The 25,580-nt window shown below is 44.0% G+C and overlaps 1 protein-coding gene across 1 annotated transcript in view; it reads left to right on the forward strand.

Annotated features, from left to right (window-relative positions):
• fto (FTO alpha-ketoglutarate dependent dioxygenase) overlaps positions 1-25,580 on the forward strand; it is a gene marked incomplete at its 3' end in the record, with an annotated part of 101,708 nt that overhangs the window by 51,732 nt on the left and 24,396 nt on the right. The window contains exons 5-9 of the mRNA XM_080730117.1: positions 2,608-2,687; positions 4,517-4,660; positions 17,563-17,682; positions 22,831-22,888; positions 23,702-23,706. Coding sequence (XP_080586243.1) covers positions 2,608-2,687; positions 4,517-4,660; positions 17,563-17,682; positions 22,831-22,888; positions 23,702-23,706 — 407 coding nt within the window. The remainder of the gene's footprint in view (positions 1-2,607; positions 2,688-4,516; positions 4,661-17,562; positions 17,683-22,830; positions 22,889-23,701; positions 23,707-25,580) is intronic.

Below are 25,580 nucleotides of genomic sequence, written 5' to 3' on the forward strand. Positions count from 1 at the left end.
GTCACGTCACTCTTGAATGACTGAATGAATCAGTTCCCGGAAGTGGGCCATTTGAATGAATTATACAGAGACTGAACTATGATGTATGGTTATTAATCATCAAAAATGCATCGATTTACAATATGTAGCAGTAGCACACCAGCATGTGCATCCTAAAGTATATTAAATGTGGCTACTGGGAGGTACCGGCCGGCGGACCACAACCATGTCACTCTGACTCAGACATAAACCATAAATAAACCTGATATTTAGTATAGTAATTGTAGCTGAGTGTAACAGCTATGTTACCAGCCTCGTTGACATATTTTAAACTTTCACCATGGTTAACAATTGTATTATATATTATATATATTTTAAATGTCTGACCCTTTAAAGGTTCACGACAGTGGGTCTGTTGTGCTGCTACTCTACTTCTCAGATAGTGTTTACTGCACAACAGAAGCTCCATGATTCAGAAATTACTGTGAAAACATTTGCCCATTGGAGTGAACAGAGTTGTCACAACTCTGTCTTTACACCACTCTGGTCTTGCCTCATTCGAAAACACCTGCTCATCAATCTTGACAGCGAGCTGTTGTGAATAGGTGTTGACATTTAGAAGATACAAGGTTTTAATCCCACCACCGCAGCCATAACTGTATCTAGTCTTTATCCAGGGAGGATGGTCCGAGGCTGACGCCGTTTAGCTGCTTGAGATTTACAGCAGAAGACAGCCACTTTCAGCACAGCCACGATAATGGAGTGATGGGGAGGTTGTTGAGCAGGCCATTGTAATGGGACTGGACTGTCGCGGATCAATGGGGATTTATGCTGCATTTAGTGAGTGTGCCCTTGAGAGACCAACTGCTGTTCTCCGATAGCACCCTGTGTGTGTACACACACACGCACGCACGCACGCACGCACGCACGCACGCACGCACGCACATACACACGCAAACATTTACACATGCCCATCCCTCAGACACTTTATCGCAATGAATGCAATCGCCTTCTTGTCCATTATGGACGCACACAGTCACAGACACACAGCAGCGACCCAGGCGTTTGAAAAGCACCGCGGTATTTCAGTAACGTTACACATTGAGATAAGTCATTTGTGGTAATAATTTATTGTTTAAAGGAAAGGGAACAAAAGGGATACGGTTTGACCACCAGACACCATCATTTCTTTTCATCGCCATTTGTCACCAGCTGGCCCTTTGAACCGCTAATGTCTGAGCTGCTGGAGGCAAATTGAATCAGCGTTATTTCCACCCAAATGGAATCTGTGCGGTTAAAAAAGAACAATGCAAGTCTTGACACCGGGCCTGTACTGTAATCAGATTGCCCAGCTCCCAATGCACAGGGTGGGGGGAGGGGAGGTGGGTGGAGGGGGTGCTGGAGAAAAAAAGACTTGACCCAATATATTTAAAAGCCTTCTTCCCGGAAAAAAAAGGACAAGTGGCAGCAGGCGTAGGGGTTGAGAGAAAGATAAATATTTATTACAGTTATCGAGTTTGCCTCTCCGCCCTCTCCCGGTCCCGGCGAGACGTCAGACGTGGCAAGTAAAGCAGCAGATTGATGGAGATAATTTGTTATTGGATATAAACAGTTTTAAAGATGGTGAGTAATTCCGCCCGGAGACCTAATCCCTCACAATCTCATCAGTGGGTGAAAAAAAGAAAGAAAAACACCCTGGCAAGTTGTTTTGTTTGTGGCAGGTCTCTTTTTTTTTTTTTGGATGGGGAGTGTCCCCCCCTCCCTCCTCCTCGCCAAACAATAATATCCTCTTCCCAAATCACGAGGCCTGTTTGACTTTCAAATCACGGGCATTAGCCGGTGTTCTCTCTCTCGCTCAGGGCGGGTGTAAATATGCACATGTGCGGTGAATGACAGCTCTGTCTGTCACCACTAAATTAATTATTGGTGCGAGGCAAATAACAACAGAGCCGAGGAACATCTACGCAAACAAAGAAACACATGGACCCCATACACAGGAAACGGCGGCGGGGATCTCCTCTGAAGCCCCCCCCCCCCGCGGTATTGGACAAATGTTTTGTTAGTATGCTGCTGCCATCTTGACAGATTGACTGAGATCTGTCGTTTGGTAATTAAAGTAGGAAGAGCGGGGACATGCGTCCGTCGGACAGTAAGCAACGACAAGACGGGGGAATAATGCTGTTTAAATGAACACTCAGGATTCTACTGTATAGCTACCGTGTTGTTTTCTCACTCGCTTCCTCTCCTCTCCTCTACACAACGGACTCTCTCGCTAGCTTTCGCCGTGGACTGAAGACTCACCTTTTCAGACTCCACCTAAACCCATAGCACTACTGAAACACTCAATGGCCATACAGGAAGCTAGTTAGCATTTGTTTTTTTTTAGGTTTTTAGAATCCTTTTTCTTTACTGATTATATTGTTTTTTATAGATTTATATTCAAATGCATTTGTTATATTGTTGTTGATGTTCTGACATGTTATCTTGTTTATTATAGTGATGTATTATCTGCTTATTGTAAGTCGCTTTGGATTAAAAGCGTCTGCTAAACTGTAAACTGTCTCCTCTCCTCTCCTCTCCTCTCCTCTCCTCTCCTCTCCTCTCCTCTCCTCTCCTCTCCCTCTTCAGATGACCTGAACAGGACTCATCAGCATTGTGTTCTTGCCGGAGACACGGCTCGCTTCAGCTGCACACACCGAGTGGCCGAGGTGAGCAGCAGCAGCCATGGCTGACCGTGGCCTCCACATGATGATACGTAGTTCAACAGGTTGTCCCTGCATGGTGCCAGACATCAGGGACAACGCTTCATCCATCCCAGACTCTTCTCCTTTGGCTCCTAAACTGTGGAACAAACTCCCTGTTGCAGTTAGAACTGCCCCAAAACGGTCTCATCTCTTCAGACTCCACCTTAGCCGTAGCACATCACCTAGCCTCGTCTGTTTACCTGGCATCCTATCGTTTCTATAGTTTTAATGTACAGATTGTTATTTTTTTTGGTATTATATTGTTTGGACCAGTGGTTCCCAAACTCTTTAGCCCATGACCCAAAAGAGAAAAACTAGTGAAAATAGCAGATCTACAAGCTCACAGAGAGCTTGTAGATCTATGGAGGCTATTTTCACTACTTCTTCATCATTTATTTTCTAATTTATGGAATTTCTTAGATTTTTATTTTATTTGTTCATGAAATTACTACAATTTACTTTTTTTTTTATGATGGAAAACCTAGCTTTTTTGGGAATGTTTTTTCTAAAATGTTTTGAAATAATAATAGTTAAAAATAAAATGTAGGAAACAATAAAGAAAAGGACCCATACAAAATTGTCCGCAACCCACAAATGGGTCCCGACCCAGTGTTTGGGAAATAGTGTCTTAGACTCTCTGCATTTGATGTACTGTATGTGTTTACCGTGCTTATTGTAAGTCGCTCTGGATAAAGAGTCCAGTCTGCTAAATGTCTAAATTGTTTGTAATTGTAATTCTGACAGAGGTTCACCTTAGTGGTTCTCAAAATCGTACGGGTCCATTTGGTAACATTTGTACACTGTCAGAGTTTACAGACCTGTTAGGTTCCATTTGGTTCCTATCAATAGTATCAATCATCATTTAGCTGGGGAGCTCCTGGAACCCTCCCAAAGACCCCTGTGGGGCCCTGCCCAGTCTGATCTTTTAGGATCACATCAACATTATGTGAGTGGTTCTGACCTTCTGTTGGTTGCTTGTGTTCTTGGTGAGCTGGAATTCGGGGCTTTTATTCTGCTCAATCGCATTTGTCGTAAGTTGTTCTTGATCAGAGCATCTGCTAAACGGCTGAAATCCAAATGCATTTCTTTCTCCCACCAGACAGATTTGTGATGAAAACAATGTGGTCCGGTCCTGTACCACATGTGTTCATTACTAACCAGCCATTTCCCAAAAAAAGTACATTTTTAAAAATGATTTTCCCACCATGTAACAAGTCTTTGTGAAGACAGCGAATTGAGCAAAGAAATGTTGAAAAGAACAGCTATTCCCTTGACTGCTAGAAGCAGAAATGTGGTGGTGTTATTATTGCAGGACAATGTTGGCACATTTCTATGCCATTACATTAGGCTAAGGTCGTGTCTATAACATGTAACTGTTTAAAAGTACCATATTGTCTCTGTCGGGTGGAAAACTATTACTTTTCAGGATTCAAATTCAAAAGCATCAAAAGTTGCAGATCTGCAAGCTCAAAAAGCGTGTCGCTTTGCGCCGCATTCCGAGCTTGTAGATATGCTACTTTTGACGCTTTTATATTTTGTGTGACGCTGTAGTATGGTCAAGTAGGGGGGTTAATTTATGAAGAAAAAAAAAACACACAAAACACAAACATTTAAATATGGAGTAAGAGGCTCCTGCCTGACAGTGACAATATAAAAACACTCAAATGATAGCAAATGATGGCAGTATTCAAAGACTACTACCATTGTGTGGGTTTCGTGTGTGTGCGTGCGTGCGTGCGTGCGTGCGTACGTGCGTGCGTGTCACTATGTGACTATCTTGTGTTTCCCACCAGTGCTCCAGTGGGACTCTGGACTACATCCAGGCTCAGTGCCAGAAGGCTCTGTCCAACCTGCACACAGACCCAGAGACAGGCTCCCACAGCCTGCTGTCCCTGCTGCCCGCCACCCTACAGCACTGTGAGGACATCCACAACGAGGTGGGGCTCCAATCTGCGCGTGTGTGTGTGTGTGTGTGTGTGTGTGTGTGTGTGTGTGTGCGCGTGCGTGAGAGCGTGTGAGCGCATGGCTCTGCATACTTGGCATGCTGTATGAAAGTATGTGTGAGTCTGTTACAGAAATGTCACAGCTCTGTCCATATTAGACATCATCTTTTCATTGTTTCCTGTTGGTGACATTATTGTACAGGAGCCAGAAAGTGAAATAACATCAATGTTTACCTTTTTTAGATGAGCAATTAACCACTTTCAACTGGCATGCCCATTATGGGCAATGTTGTTCGCCACCATCAGGCTGATTTTTGCAAAATACATTTTTGGACACTGCTCCTACAGATTTTGGCCTAAAATCACGCAAAGCCGTACACAGTATCTCTAGTCATGTCATCAACATGGATCTGTCCCATTTCCCATATTCCCTCCTGATTGGCTCGATTGCCATCTAAAGTTTGTGTATGCGACATGGCGGTTGCTAATCTCCTGATTAGGGAGTCTTACTGGTTGTTAAAAATGTTTCAACATTTTGAAAAAATAGCAACAATAACAGATCTACAGGCTCACAAAGTATCACAGGCTATTCTCGTTGCACGTCACCATCGTACGACAAAGCATGAAATAGGGCTGAAGTGGTGAACAAGAACACGTCTGTTGATGTGATCGCTGCACCCGTCTCGCCCGGGGCGTTGGAGGAGTAGTTAGCGGTGTTTGCAGAGTAGTTGACCATGCTCAGCATCCTGTGTTTACAAGTTCACGCCCTCCAACAGGCAGCCTGGGAGCCTGTCAGCACGCCTTGCCAGCCTCCAGCAGCCCTCTACCTACCTGCCTGTTTCTACTCTGGGAAATGTGTCTTGCATAAAATCCAGGTTGTTCTCATTTGTCTTCCGCCTATGATGGATCGTGAGTCAGTTGCCTCTCCATATGCTATCTAAGCATGCCCCCCCCCCCCCCCCCCCGCTCTGCCCCCTTTCACATACAACAATGAGTGACGCTGGCTCGCGGTGTGGAGGGATCGAGGGAGAAGCAAAAGGGGAAAAAAGGGGTCCGGTCACTGGTGCAAGCAAACTGTTGGCCTGCATTAGCCCTGCCAGAGGCTAATGGTTAAAATAGCACTTCACCTCTCCCCTTTTGCCGTCCCAGGACTCCATAAGGGCCTTGCGCGCTAACGCTAGCACCGAGCCCCCCTCAACGGGACGCCATGACAGATGAGCCTGGCGTAAGGTTGTTTAAAGGTTGTAGCCAGCATTAATTATTCAGCACCACCAAACAATAGGGTTGTCTGTGTCAGGCGCAGCGCTACATGAGCTAGCAAACACCTGCTAGCTGGCCGCCCAGTGGCACAGGATTACCCTGCGTAGGCCCCTGCCAGGAGGGCAAAACACGTTTATTTAGGAAAACAGGACGCTATTTATAAAAGGGCAAGTTTGTGTGTGTGTGTGTGTGTTTGTGTGCGTTCGTTCGTGTGTGCACGCATGTGTGTTTAAAAGAGGAGGGAGTTGAGGCTCGCTCTCGGGGGCTATAGCCTCTACTACCTGGCGCTTGCGATGATCGATGTGGCCATTTGTTGGGAGTTGCCCAGGAGAGCAGAACACCCACTTAAATGATGTATTGTTGGCGGAGTTATTTATGATGCCGGCCCACTTTGGCGCTTGGCGGGGCGCACACTGCGCGGGTCGTGTTTGACACGGACGACCGAGGAGTTGAACATGCCGGAGACGCGCAGCGAGGCTGACCTGACCAGCACCTCGCTGGCCGGGGCCTCTCCCTTTTTAAAAAGCGCTAAAAAAGGAAAACGGGCGCGGGGCCGATGTACTCTGATGTCGCGCGTGTTGGTTGAACAGGGGAGGGGCGGAGGTTGACAGTTGTCGGGTGGCGAGTGGGCGGGTCTGACGGTGATGAAGTTGAGCGTCTGCCATCTGAGTACGCGTGTTCGGGGAGAAGGAGGGGAGCGAAGAGCCCGAGGAGGGAGTTGAAGCAGGGAGTGATGGGAGAGGAGGCGGGACCTGGCATCGCAGAGGAGATTGAAAACGAGAGGATGTGAGTTAGTGGCAGAGAGAGAGAGAGACATCGTCGTTGTTGGGTGAAAACCTTGTATCTCCAAAACCGTTCGTTTTTTATTTATCATTTTAAAAACGATTTAAACTAATGAAAACAGCCTATCCCTCAACGCCTCGCACCGCGAGGCGTTGTGTGCTTGTAGATCGGCTGTTTTCACTAGTCTTGTGCAACTGTCTTGTATGATGAAGCAGGGCATTACTTATATGAAAAAAACATACACATTTGAAACTTGGAGATACGAGGTTTCTGCCCGACAGTGACGACATACACATCATGCAGCCACTGTGGTGTTATGAATGCCCTTATGGGTTCATTTGGTTACATTTGTGCATTCTCAACTCTTGGTCTGTTCTTACACTCGCAGAGTTACAAATAGAGGAATTAGCAGAGATTCTATTGTGTACAGCAGTAGCAGAAGACTAATGGCAAGGTAGCATTGCCTCACAGGACACCCGTGTGCTCTTTGAAATGCTAATCCCAAAGATGCAAACGTCTTGTCTCATTTTAAAGCCACCGTGTCACTTCCCAGGTGGGTGTGTGACAGAGTGCCCTCAGGGATGCCTTCTAGTGATGCCAGCCAGGCTCCCCACCCGCCCACCCCCTCCGCGCATCCACCCCCTCAAGCGCCGCAACACAGTTGACACGAGAGATGAGCTTGTCCCACATTTTGGGACAGAGAGTAAACTGAGTGCTACTGTAGAGCAGGTGACATGAGTGACCTTCTCACTGTTTTCCAGGCCATTGTTTCCCTGGCGCTTATTTTGGGAATGTCCTACCTGAGCAGTTAAAAGCCATCAGAGAAATCAGTGAATAAAATATTTTTATTATATTTTTGATTGTTTTTACATTGCGGTGATTTGTGGCAAACTGATAGAGCATTCAGTGCCACATTCCATATGCACACTGTCACTAGACCAACTTAGTACTTTTGCCCATTTTCTTTTGAACTCTGATTTACAGTATGAAGAAATTAATACAGTACTGTATATATTTTTTAAATAAACAAAAAGTACACACAAAAACACTGCTTGATATGTTCCGTTTTCATTTCAAATATACAAATAATTCAGCGGGTAATTTATTAACTCATTTAATGCCACCCTTTCACCACTAGAGGGGGCCCAGTGTGCCACAGACAATCCCATAGAGATATGCTGGTATATGCAGAAGCCCTGCAGCCATGACTTGCCTGAACACTTTCCTTTGTGCATGTACAGGAAGAGGATGAAGTTAGCTTGAAGTTAGCTATTGGCTACCAAGCATTTTAAAAGCCTTATTTTCGTCAACTTAGCCATGATTAAACCTTGCACACCTCATGCATGGGAAAAAAACAGAGAAGAATGAGCTCTAAAAAATCCAATGCAATCCTGGATTGCATTGTTGTGGGTTTGTGCAGTTTGTTCACAGCTTTCAAACAAAAAAATCAGATTGGAAATCCGTTCAGGCATTCTTGAGATAATAGCCATTATGTTTTACACTGTTGTGAGCTTGGAGGTCTGCTACCTGAGTTGTATGGGGGTTAAACATAAAAAATCGCGATTGAAATCATGTTCACTAGTTTTGATGGGGTCCAAAAAAAAAAATTCAAAAAATTTTTTTTCAATTTTTTTTTTTTTTTTTTTTAAATCACGAGTATACTCGTGATTGGCACTGTGGGATACGCTAATATATCACGAGTATACTCGTGATTGGCACAGAATGAGTTAAGTGAAACCAGTAAGACTCCCTAATCGGGAGATAAGCGACCGTTGGTCGCTTATCTCCACAAATAGGCCAAAAGTTTGTTTTACCAATTATCAAGACATACGGGCAGTTGACAGTTTGCCATGGTTACTCATTGAAGTTGAATCTCCATATATGGAGATAACCTACGCATCACACTAAGTCTGACCTCACCAGCCCATATTTGGGCATGAGCAACTTATGTCTCCATATATGGAGATATGATGACATCACACAGTCCTCAGCCGATGATGTGGCGTGATGTCATACAATACACAAACGAGCCCTACAGTATAAAGGGGCAATTCTTGCCAGGAAAGAAGCATTTCTTCGACTCAGACCTTATCGCCAGGGTTGGCTTATAGCAGCTGTCGGTAGGACCATATATGGATTCTGTTAGTGTGGATCTCCTAACAGGGCATCATCTGGGATACAATCCCTTTTATGTCCATATATGGAGATCCCTAACAGAATCCCTTTCATGCCCATATATGGAGATCCCTAACAGAATCCCTTTTATGCCCATATATGGAGATCCCTAACAGCATCCCTTTTATGCCCATATATGGAGATCACTAACAGCTAACAGAATCCCTTTTATGCCCATATATGGAGATCCCTAACAGAATCCCTTTTATGCCCATATATGGAGATCCCTAACAGAATCCCTTTTATGCCCATATATGGAGATCCCTAACAGAATCCCTTTTATGCCCATATATGGAGATCCCTAACAGAATCCCTTTTATGCCCATATATGGAGATCCCTAACAGAATCCCTTTTATGCCCATATATGGAGATCCTAACAGAATCCCTTGTATGCCCATATATGGAGATCCCTAACAGAATCCCTTTTATGCCCATATATGGAGATTCCTAACAGAATCCCTTTTATGCCCATATATTATGGAGAAATCCCTGCTCTGAGTATTTGACATCAGTGTGATGTCACCTGTTTATGCCCATATATGGAGATCCCTGCTCTGCGTATCTGGTTGCTATGGTAAACAGTTGGTTGCTAGGGTAAAAAAAACATGGTTGCTATGGTAAACAGTTGGTTGCTAGGGTAAACAGTTGGTTGCTAGGGTAAAACCATGGTTGCTAAGGTGGTTGCTAACGTACACTAACAGACCAGCAACAACAGACTGTTGCCACAGCAACGTACACAAAGGTTTGTGTACACATGTGGTGTGATGTCATACTGATGCGGAGATATGAGCAGGGCAAAGGTGTGACGTGTGACGTGTGACCGACGGACGGACGGACGGACGGCCGGTGGAGGTTTTCATAGTAAACTGCTCCCTGACGGTCGCAATAAATACTTTATATTGATAGATATTATAGATAATATCTAAAAGGTATCCCATTTTGAAATTATATGGACTATTACTGGTAGCTCTTGGTGGGAATTAAAGTGTATCGGCTGTGTTATTACATCATTGCTTGTGTACATATATGTGTGTGTGCGTACAGTATACATCTCCTCTAGCTTGTGTATGACCACTGTGGCTATAGCTTGGCGTGGCGTGATAAGTGTGAATAGCTTTCCCCGTCGCTCACAGGGGGACTAAGGAGACCGGCTTCTCCCTTCCACTTGATGTGTGAGGTGGTCAGGAGAAGGTAAACATGGGATGGCAGGCCCCGATCGATCCCACTCTCATCAGCTCCCACCCTCGGGGGCCCACAGCCCGGAAATTGATTGGGCCAGCTCCGGGAGCACCGTGAGGGAGAAGGGGTGGAGAAAAAAAAAATGCGCCTCATTAAATGAGAGGGGGGGGGTTAGGTGGGAGCGAATGGTCTAACTTGGCTTTGACTTCGGGCTTGACACAGTGAGCGGTGGGTCGACAGCGGGGGCTAATGTGTAGTTAGTGCGTCCGTCACCTGGAGAGATGACAGCCAGCGCCACGGGGGAGCCACTAGCTCTCAACTCCAAACCCCCCCCCCCTCTTGTGCCGTCTCAGAGAAAAACTGGCCCTAACAACCACTCTCTCTTCCTCGCACACTTTTCGATCCGTCTTGCTGGATAGAGGTGGCATTTAGTCAGAAGTCCCTTCTCGGTCAGTCACAGCTGGGCAGCGGGGGCCTCCAAATGCCACATAGTCACCCCCCCCACCCCAACCCCGGGCACCTCAGAGGGCCGCTTTGTGGCCACCATCGGCCGGCGCCGCGGGGGCCAGATGACCATGTTGCCTCAAAGTACTACAGAACACACGGCTTGGTTTCGCCTCACTAAAGGACCGACTGACAACCAGAGAGACCGGAGGAGGAGGGAGGGACAGAGAGAAGAGGATGTCCAATAACTCTGCACTTGTGGGCTTTGTTGTGTGTTTGAGCTGCAGTGATCGAAGGGGGAGTGGAGTCATAAAGCCTGACATTTCTTTGAAGGCTGGATTGTAATGGAGGGATTGCCGTGCAGTACAGTACACCACAGTACAGTACCGGGGGCCTGTGTATTCTTCCTGACATGCCCCAGTCCCTGCATGTCAGCCCCACTGTGATCAGAGCCCAGTGGACCTGAATGGCAGGATGGTACTGTGCACTGATCCCAGACTGTTTACACTGGCACTCCAAATCATATTGTAACTAAACACATGGAAACTGATTTTTGCGGATCAGATTTGAACCACATTCCAGGGTGGATTGAAATGTGATTGAAATGCGATTTCTAAAGATGCGTCTCAGTCTGGACACTTTACCTTGTCGTACGATGGTGTCACTCGCCTTAAATTGCAGATCTACAAGTTCACTACGCCAGTGGTTCTCAAACCTTTTCGTGTCAAGGACCCCAAATTGTGTATTTGGCCGTGGACCCGAAAAGGTTTTTTGCCAGAAGAGAAGATTTGTGTTAAATACAATACTAATACTAATCCACCTTCAAGATTAAAAAAGAAAAGAAAGTTGATATTTTTTAATAGCCCACATATAAATGGATAAAGCGGTTTAAATGATTGTGATGCTAAGGCCTCTTTTCACCAAAAGGACTACTTCCAGTCTCTTGTAGTCTGCTGGCATTAGTTGGCAAACTTGGCATTTAAAAGTCGGGCGACGGAACATTGCGTTCAGATGACACCTTGGTATAGCCGGCAACACTAGCCTGCCAGCGTTGCCAGGTCTGCTTATTATAAGTGACTTTGGTCTTGTTTTCCTGTAAAGTCGCTTGTAAACGTTCATAGTTGCGGGTTGCTTTTGTTTGGGTTTGTTTCTGAAGTGTAGTTGCTTATTTGGCCTTGCTTTCAAGATTATTATTTTTTAAATAGCTGATGCAGCCTAATAGAGCTCAAGTGGTGAAAATGGTCGCTTCCTTTGGGCTTGTTTTCATAGACCTGGTCGCTTGTTTCACTTACAGAATCTGGCAACCGGATTTTTCCTCTCCCCCGTCTTTTCTCTCAACAAAACAAAACACAACCCCCCCCCCCCCCCCCCCCCCACTCTCACTCCAGACAGGGCAAGGACAACTCATCAAAACTGAGCAAGTCCAGTTTCCCATCGACATGTTGATAGAAGTCCCAATCCGCTGCCGACAATCTGCCGACAGCAGCTTTATCGGCAGGAAACGCTTTCCAACCATTTTCCAGCGGCAAATCGTGGCCGAATCAGCACGGTTAAGAGCCGGCTTCGGGTTAAATACTGAAGCTGGGGACCCCCTGGAACCACCTCAAGGACCCCTGGGGGTCCCGGACTCCACTGAAAACCAATGCACTACAAGTAGCATTGTGAGCTTGTAGATTGCAAAACCGTCACACGACAGAGTGCAGTATTTCAGCAATACTATGTTTTTAGGATTGTTGTTTGTTTGGGTGTTTCTTTGTGTCATGACTTCCAAATGCACTTGTTTAATCTGTACCATGTGTGAGTTCTCCCTCCTAAAAGTGTTATCCCAACCTGAAAATACATATTCTGTTTAGTAAAGAGCTGGAGAGACATGGAGACCCCTGTTACTGAACAAACACTCTATAATAATATTACAGAATAAAATACTATTATAGCATATAGAATATTTAACACTTATTTAAGAATACTGTATATCACTTAGTAAAGACAGTATGATATGTGTATGTGTTTTGGCAAGCTAGACACTATCTTGACTTGTGATGTAGCACGTTCTAACGCCCAATACTGATGACAGTATTCGTCCTGTTTTTGATCCAAGGCCTAGTAGGATATAAAGACTGTAAGCTCTAGTGTCAAACTCATGCATGTGCTCGTGGCTTATTGTTGCTGTTTGTGATTTCACAACTGTAAGAAGGCGCCGTACACCATTAGAAGAACAGAAAACCTGAGTTTTGGAGGAGGAACAATAGTTCTCTCCAAGCTCACCTAGCCAGACATTTTGATACTTGACTCCTTTGTACACGGTGCAGTGCAGCCTGTGTTGTACAGTTGCGTATGTCAAAGGAAACGGGGTATGCATTGTTTATGGGGACGACGGTGCTTTGTAGGATGTTTTGGGGGAGGCCAACTCCCTGCGCCTTTCATTTATATCGACGGCATTTGGGGCAATCTCTGACACACACACACACACACACACACACACACACACACACACACACACACACACACACACACACACACACACACACACACACAGCAATTGTGTACACAGAGACTGACAAACACAGACGCAAACGTGCGTGGAAAGACACAGTCAGACGTGGATAGGCTACACCTGGCTACATTAAGCATCCTAGCGAGGATTAAATCAGCACTTCAAAAGAGGAGAAAACAAAACCAGTCCCTGTGGAGGGGAGGCGAGAGAGGCTCCAAAGAAGCCCAGACTGTCATCCCCCAGACACAGAGAGAGAGAGAGAGAGAGAGAGAGAGAGAGAGAGAGAGAGAGAGAGAGAGAGAGAGAAGGCGGAGTCTTCAGGTACTCTGAGTGGAAAGTGTGTGTGTGTGTGTGTGTGTGTGTGTGTGTGTGTGTGTGTGTGTGTGTGCGTGCGCGCGCATGTGTTTTAAGTCATCGTCCCACTATCTCTGTCTTCTTTTATATTCTACAATTTCACACAAATCATACATCTTAGAATTTAGTGGGGAAAAAAATCGGTAAACTAATAAATACATTCAAATAAGTAATCTTAATGTCTGGGTTAATGCATTATTCTGTGTGTGTGTGTGTGTGTGTGTGTGTGTGTGTGTGTGTGTGTGTGTGTGTGTGTGTGTGTGCGTGTGTGTGCGTGCGTGCGTACGTGCATGTGTTTTAAGTCATCGTCCGCACACTATCTCTGTCTTTTTTTATATTCTACAATTTCACATAAATCATACATCTTAGAATTTGGTGGGGAAAACAAATCGGTAAACTAATAAATACATTCAAATAAGTAATCTTAATGTCTGGGTTAATGCATTATTCTGTGTGTGTGTGTGTGTGTGTGTGTGTGTGTGTGTGTGTGTGTGTGTGTGTGTGTGTGTGTGTGTGTGTGTGTGTGTGTGTGTGTGTGTGTGTGTGTGTGTGTGTGTGTGTGTGTGTGTGTGTGTGTGTGTGTGTGTGTGCGCCATGGGACGCCACGGTTGTTGTTGTTCTCCGCCCTGCAATCATCACAGCCCATTTCCACATTTCTCTAATTAGGTAAAAACACTCCATTCAAAGTCCTTTAAAGTTTCTCAAACTTTTTCATTTCAAGGACCCTCACATTGGGATGTATTTGGCTGCGGACCCCCATCTCAAAAATATTTTCCAAAAGCAAAGCTATATATTATGTTCAAAGATTTGCACAAAGGTTCATGATTTTTCAAAATAAAAAGGACGCGCTATGAGCTTTTATACAGTATGTGCTATTTTTGTCAAAGTTGACAAAGTATAAAACCTGTTTAAAGTGGTTAAAATGATGTTGACACTATATTAACCAATGCTTTAACCAATTTTCCCTTTGATAATCTAGCCCAGTGGGGGCTAGGTTGTTAACTTAAAATACATGTTTTTAGGGTATAATTTACCTCCCACACAAATTACTTATTTAACAAATGAAAAGAAAAAAAATATATTGTTAAGTTGTATATATTGCAATAATTATGTGTGGTTGTCACAAATTCTCAAGTAACACCTGGACTCATGACACACTAGTATTTGTGAACCACAGATCTGGCCTCTGAAAAGGTCTCTACAGTATCGAGTCAAGAAGACATTGGAAGGCATACTGTACATCTCTTACCTTTTGGAAGATGTTAGTGGTCTTCTTTGGCATGAGGGCACTGCTCTCTCTCTCTCTCTCTCTCTCTCTCTCTCTCTCTCTCTCTCTCTCTCTCTCTCTCTCTCTCACACACACACACACACACACACACACACACACACACACACACACACACACACACACACACACACACACACACACATCCATTCCAGGCCTCGTCAGTCAGTGCAGTGTTTGAGTGTGTGATTATTCATGCTCGGTCCCACTAGAAACAGACGATGACACAGTTATGAAACTGCAGCTAATGGAGCAACGCGGTGTTGAAACAAAAGAGGACTTTCCTTTCAAAAATGAGCTGTTCAACCACTTGAGAACCGTGACGCCCACTTCAGCGAAACGGTAGCCTCTCACGAGCCACAGACACAAACTCTTCCACAAGCTTCCAGTGCGAGGGAGAGAGTCTGTAATTCTGCCTCCTGAAAAGTGCATCACGGGAAGCTGTCATCTGTTTGTCATTTACATTCATGAAAATATATTAAAATATTTCTGGTAATCTAAATCCTTCATTAAACATTCAGATGATTCTAAAATTGAGAGTCATATAGTATAATGTTTTACTTTTGTTAGTTTGCTGTTTTCTAATATCTGTTTAATACTGACATTACTTAAAGCTGAGCTTAACACTTCCGATGCCAATTACGACCAGGACTGTGATAGGAATTATGGCGGTTGTGGCGCCACGGCCCCGTAATCACGAGGGGGACGTGTTACCTGTTTACCATGGTTACCAGGTAAACAGATGCTGCGATGTCTGCTGGAGAGCGAAAAAAACGTCATATCCCATGATGCAACTCGGCAGCCATCGCCGAGAAACGCTTTTTTCACGGTGACACTCGGTCGGCCACGGTTAGAATTTGTAATTTCGTGTGAAGGTAAACATACTGATCGCCATTACAACATCGTGACTTTACACAACATGGACACGATCGCGGCTTCCGGGGCTCTTCAAAATAAAGTGAATGCCGGCACTCTGTAGCCAAATAATTACAAAAATAATGGCATCCCAAATGTTAATTGCACATAATGCAATATATTGAACCTTGAACATTACTGTATATATTAATGTCAAATGCTCCTAAACACCGTTTTCATTTTTTGGGGAGTTCTCCTAAACTCCCCACCGAGAATCCCCCCTTCTGACAGACTGCTAAGTTGTGTGTCAAAACCGGTAGACAGAGGAAATGTGGAAAAATGCTGACAGAAGGCTGCAGATAGCTCACTGGGGCTAAAGAATGTAGCGCTGATGGAAGTGATTATAACTTACTTCTGAATGATGTATTTTAAAAAAACTGTTTTCTTTTCACAACTGATGCAATTTGACATTTTTAAATAGTAATTGTGGTGCTTTTATGTTTCATTGCTGTCACTGAGGAACGCTTTCTCAGCCATGCATGGGAAAAGCCATCAAGTTCTCTTCCAGATTCTAAAAGTTAGCATTTCAACTGATGTCCGTCTGTGTAGTATGTATTGTAATGATTTATTATAATTTACTTTTTTTATGACCAAACCCTGTAGCAAACCAAACTTCCTTCACAGGACAATAAAGCTGTTCTTTTTCCCCTCTTCTTTTAAAATAGATTTTTGTTGCTTTAGCCAATCCTCTCCAGTTCAATCTAAATGAGTTGTAAAAAGCTCCAATGCGGAACCTATTTCAATGAATAACAGGCTATTTTACCCAATATGTATCTCTTTTGTTTTTAGAACAGATTTGTTGTTGCTTTAGCCAATCCTCTCCAGTTCAATCTAAATGAGTTGTAAAAAGCCCCAATGCGGAACTTATTTCAGCGAATAACATTTTACCCAATCTGTATCATGGTAGAGTATGTTACAATATGTTACAATATAACTAGTACATCTGTAGTGGTTTGAGCCTTAAGGTGGTCTCCCTATACTCTTACTTACACTCTAGAGCTCTGCCTTGAAAAATCTCCCCTTGGTTTTTCCCTCTTGCATGTGCGGTAGAAGTTTTTGTCTCGCGTGAGGGACACACAGGTTCCGAATCCTGGGTACAATTACGGATTGTGACATATTCACGGATTGTGAATATTCAAATATTCGAATATCAAAGTCACTATTCGACGTTGTTCACCGAAGTCGAATATTCACTTTTTGAGCGGTGGTCACACCGTCTCCATAGCGTGGCCGTGTGTGTAGGTATGTATGTTTGTTTGTTTGTATGTATGTATGTATGTATGTATGTATGTATGTGGGTGGGTGGGTCTGTATGTAGCCTCAAGCGGTGTAGTACCTTTTCTGACCACACATGTTAAGGGAGGGGCGCTGCTGTTCAGGCCAGGCCAGAACAGGCAAGGCACACTCACACTCACGCACGCACGCACGCACACACACACACACACACACGCGCGCGCGCGCGCACAGACTCCACCGCTCAGTTCACACGGGTGTGATTTTTTTATTATTATTGTTTTCTCTTTAAAAAATATATAGTTTATAAAGCTTGGCTAGATAGGAAGTCATAAGAATGAATTTGTTAATGCTCTATACCAGGGGTTCTCAAACCTTTTTAGGCCGTGTCCCCCAAAATAAACACATTTGAACTGGGGACCCCCACCCTGACAATCACTTGGAATTGAAGGTATTACATTTAATTTGACCTGCAGATAAATATTGTGAAAATAGCAGATCTACATGCTCACAACGCCTCACAACGCGAGGCGTTGTGAACATGTAGATCGGCTATTTTCACAATGTTCGCCACTTGCTTACTTAATATTTGACAGTTTGGCCAGTCATGTAGTAGAATATTCGACTATTTGAATACTTTGAGGTAGAATAATTCGAATACTAAAAATCACTATTCTTGAATGCCCTAATTCACATCGCCTCAAACTCTGAAAATGTGATCCTTTGTGTGTGTGTGTGTGCGTGTGTTTGTGTGTGCGCGTGTGTGTGCGCAGGTGGAATTTGAGTGGCTACGACAGTACTGGTTCCAGGGCCAGCGCTACGCTCGTTTCTGCAGCTGGTGGAACAGGCCCATGGAGCAGCTGGAGAGTGACTGGAGGCTGATGGAGACCATGGTAAGAGACCACAATGCATTGCAAGTACACTACAGCTGACCGCACGCTTTGATTGATTGAATACTTTATTAACGTGTTTGTCACGGAATGCTCTGCTAAAAGGATGACACGAAAAACGTTGACTACACGGTGGTCTCTGTCTCTTTTATTTTCTTGTCTTGTCTGGATGGAAGCGGGAAATTGTGTTTGTATTTCGGGACCCATTTGTGTGTTCTTCAATACTGTTAAACACTCAAAATGGAGTCCTTAGCTATGTTGGGCACGTCATTATAGATTGAAAATGAAAATCTATGCTTTTGTCCTATAACAGTGGTTCTCAACCTGTGGGTCCGGACCCCAGGGGGGTCCCCAAATGATTTATTTGCAAAATTGTTTTCTCTCTAAACAGTAAACAAATCATGAAGTTTAAGTGTATAGAGGGTATCTGCACATTTCTAAAGTGACAATTTAATGTCTTTTTAATGCATCTAAAATGACAAATTAAACATTGGCCAAATTGTCAAATATTAGAGGCAGCAATAGCCGATCTACATGCTCATTTTCACAATAGAACCGTGTTATACAAAATGTTATGCCTCAACTCGTAGTCCTTGTAGGGTGGGGGGCGGGGGGGGGGGGGGGGGGTCCTCAGTGATTATTTTGGGGGTCTTGGCCTGAAAAGGTTGAGAACCATTGTCCTATAAGACCATGTCACTTTGTTCTCAATCTGGGAATCCATTCTGTAAAAAAAAAAAAAAAGGACTTCCTGTAGAGACGGGAACTTGGTTTGGCTCCTCCTCCTTTCTTAGTACACTTCCTCCCAAGTGCTTCTGTGTTTATTCCTACTAACAACAACGGGTGTCGCTCTCCATTCCGACATGTCGCAACACTCCGAAATTAACTTCTTATTGTCGTTAACTTAGTGGCGACACTTCCATAGGGGTTAAGTTTAGGGTAAGGGTTAGAGATAGGGTTAGTGTCGGAATGGAGACATGTCGGAAAGACAACAACATCTTTCAGTTGAATTTCCACTGTTTTCAGTGGTCTTGCGACAAAGCATGAATTGGGCTTAGCGTAAGGGTTGATATGCTAAAAATCCATTCACTCACAAAACAGTAAGGTACTTTAGAAAGTGTCAATTGCATTGCATATGTAGTTTATAAAAAATGTCCTAAAGGTCTGGATTTCTAGTATTCTCGGATACAGGATTTACAATTCTTTTTATACATTTTTGTACCTAGAGATTCTGCCTTTTCCATAATGTCTGGATCTTTTTTTTTCCTTTTTTTTATCTACGGTATCTATTATCTATTTTTAGAAATCAGATTTGTATCTTTTCATGCCTCTTTCATACCATAAACTGGTGTTTAGCAAAAGCGGCAAACACGACATTTCATAACCACCCCTCGCCCCCTTCACACACCCCGCATAATTGAGGCAGCTGTGATGAAGATGTTTTGAATCTCTTTTATATCATTTGGTTTATGACGCCTCTCAGAACTCCCAGCATGCCGCGGCTTGCACCTCTTAACCCAAACTACACAAGCGATCCAGTGTTCAATAATGTTCTTCAGAAGTTAAGGTATGCAACGAGACGACATGATGTACCGTCTGACTCCGTGCAGGTGTACATTGTAAGGGATGTGTCACGTATTTCAACATAACCTTGTGCCATATTTTTATTGCGGCGGTTACGGCGTACGTGGGCGCTCGCTTATTAGTTTCACAACCACTTAAAAGGGGAACAAAAAAATCACTCTGTAGTATCAGCCGCACAAATCAAATGGAGGTGAACGTGAGCATTTAAGACACCTTACTCGCATGCCCTGAGCTGTAAATATATGACACATGACGTATGCACGCACGCACACACAGATGCACACGCACACGCGCACACACACACAGATGCACACAGACACACACACGCACGCAACACAAACACACTGACACGTTTGTGTTATTATACAAACGTGAGGACATAACAAATTGAGGACATACTGTACATTTTTTAAATGCCAATTTTAACCTTAACCCTGATGCTCTATTTAATACTAAAATAGCAGATCAACAAGCTCACAATGCATTGCAGCATGACACATTATAAGTTTGTAGATTTAGCTATTTATTTGTGTGCGACACCAGCATGCAAGTATTAATCAGCATAACTCCAACCCTGACCCTTTACCTGACCTCTAACTCTTTAATTCTAACTCTAAACCTGACCTCCAACTGCTTAATCTTAATCCTAACCCAACCTGAATCTTTACCTAATTGTAAGCATAACCACTGAAAAAAACATGAAACAACTATTTCTCTTGTGAGGATGACCACCTGAAATTTTACTCAAAATGTCTATTTCTCAAATTTTACTACATTTAAGTATAAGTATACTGTAGTAATACAAGTACACACACACACACACACACACACACACACACACACACACACACACACACACACACACACACACACACACACACACACACACACACACACACACACACACACACACACACACACACTGCTGCTAGACTGTGAATATGCACAGCACAAGAACACACACCTACAATCCCATTAAACTGTAAATCCTGGGTGTCATATACCCGCGTACATGTACAGTACATACATTTACCCAATACATACATACGCACTCTGACCCATACTGTACAATAACCTGTGACACAGACATGCAGCAGGCACACGCACGCACGCACGCACGCACGCACGCACGCACGCACGCACGCACGCACACACACACACACACACACACACACACACACACACACACAGACAAAAAGACAGACAGACAAAGACCAAGCAGACAAAACCAGACAGAAACAGGCACTCACAGACACAAACACGCACACGCACACGCGCGCGCACACACACGCACACAGTATCAGCGTGCAGACTCAGAGTGCCAAGCTCATCCCTGTTTTCAAGCTGTCTTCATGTGAGGTTAAAGTCACAGCACTGTCAAGCAGCAGGGGGCACTCTTGTATCACTGTAGCTCAGCTACAGCACAGAGTGCACCTCTCTCTCTCTCTCTCTCTCTCTCTCTCTCTCTCTCTGTGAGCTCTCTGTCTCTGTCAGTGGCGAGTGCTGAGCAGTAATCACATCTAATACTCAGGCGGGGATAAAGACAGGAGCTGGAGGAGAGAGCAGTGCTGCTGCCTCACAGTCCCCCAGTCACAGCTGTAGTCTCTCCACCTCTCTCACTCAGTCCGGCGATGGGGAGGGTGGAGGGTGGGGTAGACGGAGAGGGGCTAAACTCATCTGGAGTTCCACCTCTGGGCCCAGATGAAGTGCGTGATTTGGACCTACATTTAGACGAGGGCAGCGAGTGAGATGTGAAGGGTCTCTCTCTCTCTCTCCTTCTCCCTTTCTCTCTCTGCTTCTTGCCGTCTATCTTTATCTCCCTCCCTTGTGTTGTGTGTGTAGTGGGTGAGCATGTCCCTGTGTCTGTCCACATGTGGGTTGTAGTGTGTGTGGGTGGTGGTGGGGGTGGGGGAGACACGAGGACGACATAGCATCACACCAAAGAAAGACGCATGAATTGAATTTGTAATGGAAGTTCCTGTTTTCTCTGTAGTTAACATCAGTTCTCGTAATATCGTTATTGTCATTTATAATTCCCTGAATGCTGTCACAAATGTCGCCGCTGAAATTGTTTCCGATGAACGGCAAGTAAAGCGCATTGTGTCAAACACCACTGCAGAAATGTACAGCATGTTTGACCCGCTGGAAGAAACAACAAGACGGGTGCAAACGCATAAATGTAATTGTTTCACTGAGGAGAAAGGAGATGCGGGTCGACTGTATTGCTCTCGTAAGCAGTATTAACATAACATGCATCCTCGGCAATATGCTGATGAAAAGCACTTTTACGTTTTTATAGATATGACTTTATAGATTTCCTTAGTGCCGCTTTCGATACAGTGATCTTTTTTTGGGGTGGGCTGTCAGATGAAATTCAATTTTTCACAAATTTATAGCACATTATTAGAATGATGTATTTCACCTCCCCTAATCCATACATTGCATTTGTTTTAGGTTTTGACACGGGTACTTCATATTATGTTATGCCTAGTGTGAGCATTTTTAAATAAATGAAAATGTACTAAATTAAAATATTCCATCACTAATGTAATTAGCTTTTTTTTGTACACATGCTGGTGTATTTCTCCATGATTGTATATTTGAAAATACAAATCTCCACTATTCTGCATAAAAAAAAAATACCTTTTAAATGAACTTGGATATTGAAAGTAAGAATTACCATGCTATTAAATCAAAACCAAAAGTTCACAGCTCTGCTATAAAATACAAACCATTGTTTTATATAGCTAAACAAATAGCCTCCCACTATCTAGTCATATTTTTCATTTACACATAAATCACCTTATGAACACATACATCATTAGTGTTAATTTACCCATTTTTACAGTAACTCTGAGATTTTATAGGGTCCATTTGGTTACATTTTGTACAACCTCCAAGTTAAATGATAGATTATGAATAATACAGTACATCACTCTGTGCATTTAGTAGTACAGGATCCAATGGGGTGTGTGTGTGTGTGTGTGTGTGTGTGTGTGTGTGTGTGTGTGTGTGTGTGTGTGTGTGTGTGTGTGTGTGTGTGTGTGTGTGTGTGTGTGTGTGTGTGTGTGTGTGTGTGTGTGTGTGTGTGTGTGTGTGTCTCCTGGGGGCTTGGTGGCTGCTCTTCAGCCTGTTGTCATGCAAATAGCTCAGGCTTCCATTCCAATGACATTCTGATAAAGGAAGAAGAGACAGAACCAAAAGAAGAAGGAGGAGAAAAAAACAGCCCATGTCCGGCTCTTCTCTCTTCACTTCTTTCTCTCTTTTCTCTCCGAACTGAGCCTCCTTAATGGAAACTGAGATGTGGGGATGCTAAATAAAGAGCATTGGAGAGAGAGAGAGAGAGAGAGAGAGAGAGAGATAGTGAGTGCCTGTGTGTAAAGTTAAGTATGTGTCTGCCGACTCTGCCCTCATAGTTTGCCTATATGTATGTGAATGTATTAACTTTTACCACCACCGTATAGCATTTATACTCTGCACCTACAGTATGTATTGAAAGTCATGTGTGTAACTGTATTGTTACTACGGTACAACTGTGCATGTGTGTGTGCGTATGCGTACATGCACCAGTGGGATAAGAAGGACAGGAGCCTTGCAGTGCTGGACTCCCCTGTGATCCAGGCCAGACGTGGATGTGCATGGACTTGGAGAGGAGAGCTAGGTCCAGCCTGTTTGGACGGGTAGCCCGGTCTGCCGTCTTCCCTCCTCCCCCAGGACCCCTGCCTATCATACCTATCATACAATAGTGACATTTCCTTAAACCAGCCACAATGAATAGCTTCCACCTGGCTGACAATAGAGAAGAGAGCCCAGGCATTATGCAGAATATTTTAAATACCGCTGTGGCATTTTTCTTTTTTATCTTTCCTCTTTTCACCGTGGTGGAGAACAGCCCATCTACCCCCTTCTCCCTTCTGTGTGTGTGTGTGTGTGTGTGTGTGTGTGTGTGTGTGTGTGTGTGTGTGTGTGTGTGTGTGTGTGTGTGTGTGTGTGTGTGTGTGTGTGTGTGTGTGTGTGTGTGCGCGTGCGTGCGTGCGTGCGTGCGCACGCGTTGATGTTAATGTATGCACTCGGTGTGACTTTAATTGATTTAGCAGCTCTGCTAGCACACTACAGCTTTTTTCCCCCTAATTTGTCACTTTCCTGACTTCTGTGGATGCTCAGCTCACAACTTCAAAAGCCACCACGGATGCAAAGAGATTTCAGTGCGCACGCACACTCACACGCACGCACACACGTGTACATGCACACGCTCACACACACACACACACACACACACACACACACGCTCTCTTGTGTTGTAAAAAGAGAAAATATTTTCTATTTGTTCTTTCTCTCTCTCTCATTCACTCTCTGGCTCTCTCACTCCTGCTATCCCTCCTCTGTGTTTCTCTCGGTCTTCCCGTCTCTCTGTGACTCTCTCCCTCTTGTCGTTTGACAGGGGAGGTAACAAGCCTTGTAGATGGAAAATCTTTTCAACGCGGCATCAAGGACATTAATCTACTCTCCCAATAAACGTGATCCTCACAGTTGAATACATTTGTTTACTTCAAGATGTACTAAACAGGAACGGCTACAGGGGCCATGCCTTCCTCTAGTCCCTGCCCTCGTGCTGTCACTCACCGTGTTTTTGAAGCAGCCTCGGCTGCGCACGCACACTCACGCACACACACATGTAATCCATTTGGCTACATTTGTACAATCTCAGAGTTGCAAATGGATGAATTAACACTGATGATTTATGTGTAAATAGAACACACTCTCTTGTGTTGTGCAATATGTAGCTGTAGTACCAGTGACGGACAGGTTTTTTTTGTTCATGTGCACAGTCTGTTGTGCATGTTGTTTCTTTGTGTGTGTGTGTATTTTTTGTGTGTGTTAGGAATGGGACGATAATTGTTATTATCGTGAGAAAAAACAGCTCACAATAATTATATCACAGAGATTTTCGTTTATCGTGAACTTGTCCTGTCAATACACTAGGATGAATGTGCTTTTGTTGGGCTGCAAATTCTGTACCACTTAAACACACTATACTTGATAAAACGGACCTGTAAAGAGTGCATTTGGTTTATTCTTATTTCACTCTATTGATTCGCCAAAATAGCAGATCTACGTCAATCAGTTATTTTTGTTATTATTTTGTTATTGGTTATTTAACGTTCAAGTGGTTAACAAAAGTAGCATTTTAAGACTTCTAAGAATATTATGATTATCACGATAACATTGTTAATGGCAATTATTTAGTCACAATAATCATGGGACGTTATTTTAATATCGTCCCATCACTAGTGTGTTTGTGCGCGTGTGCACTTGCGTGCATGTGTGTGTGTGTTTGCATGTATGCATGCACGAATGCAGGTGTTGCTGTGTCTCTGTGACCATTTCATTTTCTCTCCTCTTTCTAACAGTGGTCTTTAGCAACAATCTGCGAGGCGAGGTGCAGCACAATCATACCCCCGCCTGTCTGCTTGCCATTGATAGCTGATTAGGTTATTGACCTAGCAGGAGGGGTAGGTGGTGGCTGGCTGCCTGGCTGGTGATGGGCTCTCTCTTGAGGGTGAGCCCAGAGAGAGAGAGAGAGGAGGGGGGTCAATGTAAATGTTATTGCTGTGTGAGCTCATTTGATCAAAGCCCTGGAAAAGGTTAAGCGAATCCAATCTGGTTTTGTAAGGCAGAGTGCAGACACAGCCTCCCCCCCACCAACAGAGAATGGATTATCATATTGGCGCTGGTGGAGCAAGGGGGGCCCGTGGATGGACAGTTTACCCTGGCCCCCGTAATGCGTTTAGGCAGCAATTGGCCTTAATAACCTTTATTGACTTGAGCGGGTCAGTGCCAAGAATCTAATTATCAAAGTGTATCAATTTCATTGGAGTTTAGAGTTGCACCGCTCATATAATTATTTTTAAGGTCGGACCGGGGCAATTAATCCCCTCTCCACTTATTTGATGGCTTTGTAAAACATTATAAATGTTATGGTTTGCTGTTGTTGCCGTTTCACCGTAAATAATTTTGGGGATCTTTTTCTTCTTTCTTCTTTTCTTTCTTTTCTGAAATTATGATCTGCTTATGTTGCCGCCGGCCCTTTTACTAGAGGGAAAGAGACGGTGGGCATTTTGAAAGCCTGAGAGTCTATATGGAGTTTGGTTGTTAAGATGTTAAGCAGAGGTGTTTTTAATGTGAGAACGGTGTTTTTTTATATGTGCATGTACATGGAGGCCAGACTAAGTGTTAGGGTGAACTAGACTAGTACATTATTTAAGATTTTCTTTTTTAATTTGCCTTGTGTCATAGCATCTCTTTCAGTTTTTCAGCAC

The sequence above is a fragment of the Nannobrachium achirus genome (assembly GCF_963921795.1).
Source record: "Nannobrachium achirus genome assembly, chromosome: 7".
NCBI lineage: Eukaryota > Metazoa > Chordata > Actinopteri > Myctophiformes > Myctophidae > Nannobrachium > Nannobrachium achirus.